The sequence below is a fragment of the Salvelinus sp. IW2-2015 genome, linkage group LG25 (genome assembly GCF_002910315.2).
Source record: "Salvelinus sp. IW2-2015 linkage group LG25, ASM291031v2, whole genome shotgun sequence".
NCBI classification, from domain to species: domain Eukaryota; kingdom Metazoa; phylum Chordata; class Actinopteri; order Salmoniformes; family Salmonidae; genus Salvelinus; species Salvelinus sp. IW2-2015.
The window spans coordinates 11365918-11378479 of NC_036865.1; the positions used below are offsets into that span (position 1 = coordinate 11365918).

A 12562-nucleotide genomic window follows, 5' to 3' on the forward strand; every position below is an offset into this window, starting at 1 on the left:
GACAGCCTACAGGGAGGAGGTGAGAGCCCTGGCGAAGTGGTGCCAGGAAAATAACCTCTCCCTCAACAAAACAAAGTAGGTGAACGTGGACTACAGGAGTCAGCAGAGAGAGCACGCCCCTATCCACATCGACAGGGACGCAGTGTCGAGGGTCAAAAGCTTCAAGTTCCTCGGCGTGCACATCACTCAGGACCTGAAATGGTCCCTCCACATCAACACCGTGGTAAAGAAGTCGCAACAGCGCCTTCAGGAGACTGAAGAAATTTGGCTTGGCCCCTAAGACCCTTACAAACTTTTACAGATGGACTATTGAGAGCATTTGGTCATCGCAGGTACGACAACTGCACCACCCGCAACCGCAGGACTCTCCAGAGGGTGGTGCGGTCAGCCCAATGCATCATCGGGGGCACACTGCCGGCCCTCCAGGACATCTACAGCACCCGGTAAACAGGAAGGCCAAGATGATCATCAAGGACCTCAGCCACAGCTTGTTCACCTTGCTACAATCTAGCAGGAGGAGACAGTACAGGTGCATCAAAGCAGGGGCCAAGAGTCTGAAAAACAGCTTCTATCTCCAGGCCATTAGACTGCTGTAACAGTCATCATTAGCCGGCCCCCACCTGGTACAATGCCCTGCACCTTAGAGACTGCTAACCTATGTACATACAGTTATTGAACACTGGTCACTTTAATAATGTTTACAATGTTTATTGTTCTGAAATCATTTCTGTAGTTAGAAACAGATAAGATTAGCATTCCTGCAACATTTTGTGCAAATGTGATTAGATCTTTGAGAAACTAAGCTAATTGATTACTCACTTAATATATACACATACTGTAATCTCAACATAGCTCATCCTATTTAACTACTGTTGTACATAACTTGTACTACTTCTGTATTGTCCATACTGTTCTATACACACTGCATATTTATATTCTGGACTGACATTGCTAGTTCTAATATTAATTTCTTTTTTGGGGGGGGAATATTTGTGTATTAGTATTGTACTGTTAGACACTTACTGTTGACTAACCCCATTCCGTACAAATTTGCGCAACCACGGCATTCAAACAACGCTGTACGTTAAATTGTGACATGTCATGACGTGACGTACAGCATGCATAATGCAACTCATTCTGTGTCGTACAGCCTCTCTCCACCAGGTGTAGCGCTTCTCTCGCACATTAAAAACAAGAAAGGGACAGGGTAAGGGGGGATACCTAGTCAATTGTACAACTGAATGCATCACTGCAAGCCATCATGACTCTCAATAGCCACTGTTTACTTCTGAAGATAAATAAAGCGCCGCCCTAAAAACCAGATTCAAATTCAACACAAACCTTCAAATAATGACACATTATATAAACTCTTTATAGTGTTTATTAACATTTTAGAGGCGATAAGTTGGCAGATCGGGTGAAAAAAGCAGTTTCACCCCAGCTTTCCCTATCCTTTCCCTATCACGCAGTAGGTTTCGTTCCCCAACCGCCATTTTTTTTATTTTTTAAACCCGACAGAGCTCATTGCCTTCTTCAATCATGCAGACGAGCAGTATGAAGGTCTCGTCATTGATTTTGCTGGAAAAAGGGGAGAAATTGCGCTTTACAATGGTATTCATATTACAGTTGACCTGGAAGTATTATGTTTTTGGGCGCAAAAATAAGGTCAATTGTAACTATACTACACTGTTGGAGCTAGAAACATAAGCATTTCGCTGCACTTGCTTTAACATCTTCTAATCTAATCTTCTAATCTGTGTACGCGACAAATAAAATGGTATTAGCGGTAAAAAACACTGTGTTCTTTCTCAGTGTCATAACCATTGTGGTGAGGCGATCCTATCAACAGAGCAGTGCCTTTCCCTTAATGTATGGGAAAAGATTCGCTTTTGGGGGGAGGGGGGGGTGTTCATGTGAAAGATCCCACGCGCGGCACTGAACCAGGACACCTTTGTCACCGAGGAGAACTAGACATCAGTTCTTAGAAATAGCCATTCAGTCAATCACTTTCTAATCTAAGCACACACCTTCAGGACAACCATCTAAAATGAAATCTTGTTGAAATCAATCAAGCAATTATTTACCATTAAAGCAGGAATCCTTAATGGTGAAACTGCCATGTCCATTTGTGATACTACAACAAAGAAGTTACTTCAAATACCAAACACTGTTTTTTCCCGCTCTGTTTAATCAACAAAACAAAAAAATGTGCTGGGGGTGAACAGTGGCGCCATTACCCTTACGCGTATTTCAGCTTTAACATTATTAGGGTACTAAAGATACACCCACACAAATGTAAATACATATGTAAAGTTTAAGCACACATGTATAATATATATACAAAAGACATACAGATAAACACTGTGGCTGGTACACTGTTGTCTTCCCCCCTGTTAGGCTGTCAGGAAGCATCAGCACTCAGGGCCAAATGATGGCTGATGATGGAATCAGTGAGGCAGATGTGCAAACACGCCTGGTGGAGCAGCCCGCACCACAGGCCTCCTGTCACTAATAAACCCAGCCCAGCTCGGCAATGGAAAAGGGCTAAATCTACTCCACAGCCCGCAAAGTCCCCTCACCCTTACACACAGGTGTTTGAGTGGACTTTACATATTGAACTAGGTGAAGGATCGTGAGGACACTACAGGGGTTGGCCTGGGTATTATGGGATGTCAGGAAGGAGGGTAAAGGAAGGGAGCACCCCTCTAGTCTACAACAGGATGGAAAAGGCTTCTAATATCAGTATTACGAAAGGAAAGCCAATGTTATTACGCAATGTAGGCTAAGTGTGGTCAAGGTGAGGGTAAAAGGGAAGCAGAAAGCTCAGTAATTGTTTAACTATTCTAGGTTTAAAATTAAATTCCACTTAAAAACCTTATCCTGGATCACAGTAACTTACCAGTAATACTGTAATATTAAATCAAACTATACTCTGATATACAACTGTGACCACACAACACTACTCAATATGACAAAATACTATTTTCGTTCAATAAACATTTGGTGGATTACCGCAAAAATGGGGAACAAAGTAAGAAAATTGTCTGCTGGCATTGCATTAAAGACCACAATTGGTTAAATAAAAAAGTATACGAGTCTCATTTAAGCACCAAAAAATGTACAGCTGTGCCATATACAGTGCCTTCGGAAAGCATTCAGACCCCTTGACTTTTTCCACATTTTCCTACATTACAGCCCTAATCTAAAATGGATTTTGAAAAACTCAGCAATCTACACACAATATCCCATAATGACAAAGTGAAACCTGGTTTAGAATTTTTTGCAAATGTATTAAAAAATTTAAAACTGAAATACCTTATTTATATAATTCAGACCCTTTGCTATGGGACTCAAAATTGAGCTCAGGTGCATCCTGTTTCCATTGATCATCCTTGAGAGGTTTCTATGACTTGATTGGAGACCACCTGTGGTAAACTCAATTGATTGGACATGATTTGGAAAGGCACACACCTATCTATAAGGTCGCACAGTTGACAGGGCATGTCAGGGCAAAAACCAAGCTATGAGGTCCAAGGATTTGTCCGTAGAGCTCAGAGACAGGATTGTGTCGAGGCACAGAACTAGGGAAGAGTACCAAAAAATGTCTGCAGTTGTGAAGGTCCCCAACAACACAGTGGCATCCATCATTCTTAAATGGAAGTTGTTCAGAACCACCAAGACTCCTCCTAGATCTGGCCGCCTGTCCCAACTGAGCTATCGAAGAAGGACCTTGGTCAGGGTGGTGATCAAGAACCCAATGGTCATTCTGACAGAGCTCTAGTGTTCTTCTGTGGAGATGGGAGAACCTTCCAGAAGGACAACCATCTCTGCAGCACTCAACCAATCAGGCCTTTATTGTAGTGGCCAGACGGAAGCCACTCCTCAGTAAAAGGCACATGACAGCACGCTTGGGAGTTGTCAAAAGGCACCTAAAGACTCTCAGACCATGAGAAACAAGATTCTCTGGTCTGACAAAACCAAGATTGAACTATTTGGCCTGAATGCCAATCATCACGTCTGGAGGCAACCTACAGTGAAGCAGTGGTGGCAGCATCATGCAGTGGGGATGTTTTTCAGCGGCAGGGACTGGGAGACTAGTCAGGATCGAGGCAAAGATGAACGGAGCAAAGTACAGAGAGATCCTTGATGAAAACCTGCTCCAGAGCGCGAAGGTTTACCTTCCAACAGGACAACGACCCTAAGCACACAACCAAGACAACGCAGGAGTGACTTCAGGACAAGTCTGAATGTTCTTGAGTGGCACAGCCAGACCCAGACTTGAACTCGATCGAACCTCTCTGGAGAGACCTGAAAAAAGCTGTGCAGCAACGCTCCCCATCCTACCTGACAGAGCTTGAGAAGATCTGCAGAGAATGGGAGAAATTCCCCAAATACAGGTGTGCCAAGCTTGTAGCATCATACCCAAGAAGACTCGAAGCTGTAATCACTGCCAAAGGTGATTCAAAAAAGTACTGAGTAAATGGTCAGAATACTTATATAAATGTGATAAACTCAGCAAAAACGTCCCTTTTTCAGGACCCTGTCTTTCAAAGATAATTAGTAAAAATCCAAAAAACATCACAGATCTTCATTGTAAAGGGTTTAAACACTGTTTCCCATGCTTGTTCAATGAATCATAAACAAGTAATGAACATGCACCCGTGGAACGGTCATTAAGACACAAACAGCTTACAGACGGTAGACAATTAAGGTCACAGTTATGAAAACTTAGGACACTAAAGAGGCCTTTCTACTGACTCTGAAAAAAACCAAAAGAAAGATGCCCAGGGTCCCTGCTCATCTGCGTGAACGTGCCTTAGGCATGCTGCAAGGAGGCATGAGGACTGCAGATGTGGCAAATAAATTGCAATGTCCGTATCGTGAGCCACCTAAGACAGCGCTACAGGGAGACAGGACGGACAGCTGATCGTCCTCGCAGTGGCAGACCACGTCTAACAACACCTGCAAAGGATCGGTACATCCGAACATCACACCTGCGGGACAGGTACAGGATGGCAACAACAACTGCTCGAGTTACACCAGGAATGCACAATCCCTCCATCAGTGCTCAGACTGTCCGCAATAGGTTGAGAGAGGCTGGACTGAGGGCTTCTAGGCCTGTTTTAAGGCAGGTCCTCACCAGACATCACCGGCAACAACGTCGCCTATGGGCACAAACCCACCGTCGCTGGACCAGACAGGACTGGCAAAAAGTGCTCTTCACTGACGAGTCGCAGTTTTGTCTCACCAGGGGTGATGATCGGATTCGCGTTTATCGTCAAAGGATTGAGCGTTACACAGTCGCTGTCTCTTATACACATCTAGATGTGTATAAGAGACAGCATCCTAACATGACCCTCCAACATGACAATGCCACCAGCCATACTGCTCATTCTGTGCGTGATGTCCTGCAAGACAGGAATGTCAGTGATCTGCCATGGCCAGATCTCAATCCCATTGAGCATGTCTGGGACCTGTTGGATCGGAGAGTGAGGGCTAGGGCCATTCCCCCCAGAAATGTCTGGGAACTTGCAGGTGCCTTGGTGGAAGAGTGGGGTAACATCTCACAGCAAGAACTGGCAAATCTGGTGCAGTCCATGAGGAGGAGATGCACTGCAGTACTTAATGCAGCTGGCGGCCACACCAGATACTGACTGTTACTTTTGATTTTGACCCCCCTTTGTTGAGGGACACATTATTAAATTTTTGTTAGTCACATGTCTGTGGAACTTGTTCAGTTGATGTCTCAGTTGTTGAATCTTATGTTCATACAAATATTTACACGTTAAGTTTGCTGAAAATAAAGGCAATTGACAGTGAGAGGACGTTTTTTTTTGTTGCCGAGTTTGTTTTTATTTTTTATAACCGGCAAAAATAAATCTAGCAACCTGCTTTTGCTTTGTCATTATGGGGTATTGTGTGTAGATTGAGAAGAAACAAAACATTGGTCCATTTTAGAATAAGGCTGGGTGATTTAAAAATTCATAGTCAATCGATCAATAATATAATAATAATTTTAGCAAAATGTAAAATCTGTAAAAATGCTGAGAATAAAGAGGTACTGAACTTGTGACACATCACAACACTGTTGAAAAATATATGACAAATAGAAATCAAAACTGGATGGTCTTCAGAGATAGATGGAGGGGTTAGCTGAAGGAAGAGACTAAAAACAAACTAAAGATAACTCATGTAAAATATACTGTCTCTGTAAAATAAATGTATCACACCACCGTTCAAAAGATTGGGGTCACTTAGAAATGTCCTTGTTTTTGAAAAAAAATAAAATTGGCCATTAAAATAACATCAAATTGATCAGAAATGCAGTGTAGACATTGTTCATGTTTTTCAGTTCGCTGCAGCTAGAGAATGGAACGAGCTGCACTCACTCACTCAAACTGGACAGTTTATTCTCAATCTCTTCATTCAAAGACTCAAACATGGACACTCTTACTGACAGTTGTGGCTGCTTTGCGGGATGTATTGTTGTCTCTACCTTCTTGCCCTTTGTGCTGTTGTCTGTGCCCTATAATGTTTGTGCCATGTTTTATAGTGATGCACCGATAGGATCATTTTGGGATATACCGATATCCAATATTTTCCTTGCCCCAAAAAAATATATACAGTGGGGCAAAAAAGTATTTAGTCAGCCACCAATTGTGCAAGTTCTCCCACTTAAAAAGATGAGAGAGGACTGTAATTTTCATCATAGGTACACTTCAACTATGACAGACAAAATGAGAAAATAAATCCAGAAAATCACATTGTAGGATTTTTTATGAATTTATTTGCAAATTATGGTGGAAAATAAGTATTTGGTCACCTACAAACAAGCAAGATTTCTGGCTCTCACAGACCTGTAACTTCTTTAAGAGGCTCCTCTGTCCTCCACTCGTTACCTGTATTAATGGCACCTGTTTGAACTTATCAGTATAAAAGACACCTGTCCACAACCTCAAACAGTCACACTCCAAACTCCACTATGGCCAAGACCAAAGAGCTGTCAAAGGACACCAGAAACAAAATTGTAGACCTGCACCAGGCTGGGAAGACTGAATCTGCAATAGGTAAGCAGCTTGGTTTGAAGAAATCAACTGTGGGAGCAATTATTAGGAAATGGAAGACATACAAGACCACTGATAATCTCCCTCGATCTGGGGCTCCACGCAAGATCTCACCCCGTGGGGTCAAAATGATCACAAGATCGCAAAAATCCCAGAACCACACGGGGGGACCTAGTGAATGACCTGCAGAGAGCTGGGACCAAAGTAACAAAGCCTACCATCAGTAACACACTACGCCGCCAGGGACTCAAATCCTGCAGTGCCAGACGTGTCCCCCTGCTTAAGCCAGTACATGTCCAGGCCCGTCTGAAGTTTGCTAGAGAGCATTTGGATGATCCAGAAGAAGATTGGGAGAATGTCATATGGTCAGATGAAAACAAAATATAACTTTTTGGTAATAACTCAACTCGTCGTGTTTGGAGGACAAAGAATGCTGAGTTGCATCCAAAGAACACCATACCTACTGTGAAGCATGGGGGTGGAAACATCATGCTTTGGGGCTGTTTTTCTGCAAAGGGACCAGGACGACKGATCCGTGTAAAGGAAAGAATGAATGGGGCCATGTATCGTGAGATTGAGTGAAAACCTCCTTCTATCAGCAAGGGCATTGAAGATGAAACGTGGCTGGGTCTTTCAGCATGACAATGATTCCAAACACACCGCCCGGGCAACGAAGGAGTGGCTTCGTAAGAAGCATTTCAAGGTCCTGGAGTGGCCTAGCCAGTCTCCAGATCTCAACCCCATAGAAAATCTTTGGAGGGAGTTGAAAGTCCGTGTTGCCCAGCAACAGCCCCAAAACATCACTGCTCTAGAGGAGATCTGCATGGAGGAATGGGCCAAAATACCAGGAACAGTGTGTGAAAACCTTGTGAAGACTTACAGAAAACGTTTGACCTCTGTCATTGCCAACAAAGGGTATATAACAAAGTATTGAGAAACTTTTGTTATTGACCAAATACTTATTTTCCACCATAATTTGCTAATAAATTCCTTAAAAACCCTACAATGTGATTTTCTGGATTTTTTCCCTCATTTTTTGCCCCACTGTATTTAATTTGCAGCCTTTAAAAAGCATTCTAGTACAGTTAAATAGTTAACACACACGGACGCAGTGGTCTACGGCACTGCATCTCAGTCGCCTCTTCACTGTTGACATTGAGACTGGTGTTTTGCGGGTACTATTTAATGAAGTTGCCAGTTGAGGACTTGTGAGGCGTCTGTTTCTCAAACTAGACACTAATGTACTTGTTCTCTTGCTCAGTTGTGCACCGGGGCCTCCCACTCTTTCTATTCTGGTTAGAGCCAGTTTGGTGAGTATAAAGACCTTGGAAGAACTGGGACATTTTCAACTTCCAGGAATTATGTACAGATCGTTGCAACATGGGGCCGTGCATTACCATGCTGAAACATGAGGTGATGGTGGGGGATGAATGGCACAACAATGGGCCTCAGGATCTCGTCACGGTATATCTCTGTGCATTCGAATTGCCATTGCCAAAATGCAATTGTGTTCACTGTCCGTAGCATATGCCTGCACATACCATGACCCCACCCGCCACCATGGGGCGCTCTGTTCACAACGTTGATTTCAGCAAACCGCTCGCCCACACGACGCCATACACACTGTCTGCAATTTGCCCGGTACAGTTGAAACCGGAATTCATCTGTGCAAGCAACCATCGAAGGTGAGCATTTTCCCACTTAAGTCGGTTATGATGCCAAACTGCAGTCAGGTCAAGACCCTTGTGAGGACGAGCACGCAGATGAGCTTCCCTGAGATGGTTTCTGACAGTTTGCGCTGAAATTCTTCAGTTGTGCAAACCCACAGTTTCATCAGCTGTCTGGGTGGCTGGTCTCAGACAATCCCGTAGGTGAAGAAACCGGATGTGGAGATCTTGGGCTGGCGTTGTAACACATGATCTGCGGTTGTGAGGCCAGTTGGACGTACTGCCAAATTCTCTAAAAACGACAGAGGCGTTTTTACTTATGGTAGAGAAATGAACATTTAATTCTCTGGCAACAGGTCTGGTGGACATTCCTGCAGTCAGCATGCCAATTGCATGCTCCCTCAAAACTTGAGACATCTGTGACATTGTGTTGTGTGACAACTGCACATTTTGTAGTGGCCTTTTATTGTACACAAGGTGCACCTTTGTAATGTTCATGCTGTTTAATCAGCTTCTTGATATGCCACACCTGTCAGACGGATGGATTATCTTGGCAAAGGACAAATGCTCACTAACAGGGATGTAAACTAATTTTGGCGCAAAATAAGCTTTTTGTGTATATGGAACATTTCTGGGATCTTCTATTTCAGCTCATGAAACATGGGACCAACAATTTAAATGTTGTGTTTATATTTTTGTTCAGTGCATTAACATACATGTGCCACACAGAGAGCCTTGTTCAGAGGATAGTTGGGCCTCATCTCCAGCGATCATTCTTGGAATAAAAATGCAAAGGAATATGCAGAGAGAGAAAGGGAGAGTGACCTTTTTTAAGATGGTATCGCCTTTAATCCTTAGCATGGTCCTGCTTGGGACACAAGCTGCAAGAGGCTGATACAACGGCCCAAATGCCACCTTGCATCTGCATCTCTAGGTTGCATATTAATGGAGAGCTAGCTACAGCACTCTGTCTGAAGAGGATGTCATTAGAGGGACACCCCGGGTGACAGCCATATTGGTCAAGTTGAACACTTACCTCAGCGGCTACAGTTGATGGGTTGTACATTGGAAGGAATGTTGAAGAAATTGTGTTGTAGCATGTCTGAGAGTCATAGCTTTTATTGCAGGCAGGTAGCCTAGCGGTTAGAGCATTGGGCCAGTAACCGAAAGGTCGGCAGTTTGAATCCCAGAGCCGACAAGGTGAAAAATCTGTCGATGTGCCCTTGATCTAGGCACTTAATTGCTCCAGGGTCGCCGTTGATAATGACAGAACCTGGACGTGACTACACTTTCCAAAGGTGACTCCAAAGGCTCCAAAGGCTATTACACCCAACCAAGCTTTATATGAGAAAATGTGATGGTAGAGATAAAACTGGGTCTCACTTTCCAATGAAAGCCTGTTGAAAATTATTTGAGATGGTCTTTCTCTCTTCAACACAAATATCACACACACAACTGTAACTTACAGATCGTGGCATGCTAGAACACATGGCTTACTGAGAGCACATACAGTAAATGAGGATTACTGATATGAACTATTTTACTGAAAATGACCCTTTATTTTTGCAAGCGATGAAGCGAGGAACAAATGTTATAGTGGCATTGCCCTCTGCTGGACAGGATGGAAGCTGCCTCAACATAATAACATTATGTGTGAGTGATGGTCAGTAATTAGACTTGCCATTTTCGTCTCAAACAGTCATTAGTCACTTCCGAACAAGTCCCATGTTATAATGTTAATATCTCTGAATTGCTGCAATTAGAAAAGGTTTGCTCTTAGGCTCGATTATTTTTGTTGCTTTCAAAATGTCACTGGGGGAAATTGACTTCAGATGGGGGACAATAAAAGTTTTGAATCAATAGATCAAGTATTCCATGCTTCTTCTCTAATGACTATGGTCTCGATCATGTTAATATCTTTGAATAAAAATATACCATCAGTGAAACCGGTAAATGTCACCATTAGGTGTTTTGTACCAGCCAATTAATGTGTCACAAATGTAACTCATCTATAAGAAATTAAACACTATTGTCATATTGTGACAATTGATTAGGAACACAAAAATAACATGGAGTACCAATACGATACTGCTTGTTGTTCTTCTTAAGGAAAAACCTATGATTCCCTAGCTCCCCTAGTTGAACATGGCGGATCAAACATGTGTCAGTAGCCCTCTGGCTCTTTGTCTGACAAATAGGCATTACGCTTGGGTGGTCTTTAAGAAAGATGACTGGTGTTGTTTTACATGGGGGGAGTGGGGGGGGACAGTATCTTAAAGAAGCCCACCGTTTTGATGGAGCTGCGTGTTTTCTCTTTCCACTCGTGGCTGCTCAGCTCAAAGGTGCAGTGCACGTAGGTCTCTCTGTCGTACGAGCCCAGGATAAAAAGCCTGAGGGAGAAATTAGAGAAGAAAAAGCTAATTTTAGACAGTACATCGTTGCTGACTCTCTCCGTCTCCCTATGTGTAGTGCATTGCCTATGTAACAATATTTAACAATATATTTAAAATACAGACGTACACACTTGAAAGACCTTGATGCCACTGTAGACGAACCAAATTATTTGGGCTGGGACAAGTGTTTTCAGGTACTACTAGGATGCATCAGAGACCCCTGACCAATGGTACAAGGATACTGAAGCAAACACTGTCAAGGCTATTGCTGCCCTTTTGTGAAGTGATGAAAATACACCAAAAAATAGTAAAATACTAAGGTAAAGCAGTATTAGATGCGCATTTGAAGTGTTTAACTATTTATATTGCAGGATGACTTTCTACAATATACAGTAGGTAGACCTAATTGAAAATGATAGTTTCAACTTATTTTAAAGTCATAAAAACACAATTGACAAGTGTTTCAAAAAGTAAACAAAGAAACAGTAGTAACTATTTTTATTTGCCTCAATTACACCACTGGATATGTATGTTCTTGTCCCATTAACTCAATTGAGCTCTATCTGTATACAGGATGTGCAGATGACATACTGGATTCTGGATGAACAATATGCTGACTGTGTCTCCATCTGCTGGTAACAGACAATACATTTTACACAGACTTGACAACCTAATCCTGCCAGTCACTGACTGATTATAATTTTGTCAAACTCCTTTAAAAATTGAGGTCAAATCTGGCCACTTAAACTTTGGACACCCTTCTGTCTTGACCAGTGTCTAAACTGGTTCACTAGCCAGTGCCTGGCTTTAAATAAGTTACCAAAACACAATAATGTTTTCAAATTCATGTATTATATAAAGTCGTGGCCAAAAGTTTTGAGAATGACACAAATATTAATTTTCACAAAGTCTGCTGCCTCAGTGTCTTTAGATATTTTTGTCAAATGTTACTATGGAATACTGAAGTATAATTACAAGCATTTCATAAGTGTCAAAGGCTTTTATTGACAATTACATGAAGTTGATGCAAAGAGTCAATATTTGCAGTATTGACCCTTCTTTTTCAAGACCTCTGCAATCCGCCCTGGCATGCTGTCAATTAACTTCTGGGCCACATCCTGACTGGTGGCAGCCCATTCTTGCATAATCAATTTGTCAGAATTTGGAGATTTTTGTTTGTCCACCCGCCTCTTGAGGATTGACCACAAGTTCTCAATGGGATTAAGGTCTGGGGAGTTTCCTGACCATGGACCCAAAATATTGATGTTTTGTTCCCCGAGCCATTTAGTTATCACTTTTGCCTTATGGCAAGATGCTCCATCATGCTGGAAAAGGCATTGTTCGTCACCAAACTGTTCCTGGACGGTGGGGAGAAGTTGCTCTCGGAGGATGTGTTGGTACCATTCTTTATTCATGGCTGTGTTATTAGGCAAAATTG

At 42.6% G+C, this 12562-nt stretch overlaps 1 protein-coding gene across 3 annotated transcripts in view; it reads right to left on the reverse strand.

Moving 5' to 3' along the window:
• The window catches only part of LOC111951873 (PDZ domain-containing protein 8), a 74077-nt gene that overhangs the window by 31170 nt on the left and 30345 nt on the right, over nt 1-12562 (reverse strand). For all 3 annotated transcript variants that reach the window (XR_011474070.1, XM_023970166.2, XM_070434905.1), the window contains exon 3: nt 11019-11121. Coding sequence is in view for 2 of the 3 variants with exons in the window: in XM_023970166.2 (XP_023825934.1) it covers nt 11019-11121 (103 nt within the window). In the remaining variant the exon portion in view is untranslated. The remainder of the gene's footprint in view (nt 1-11018; nt 11122-12562) is intronic.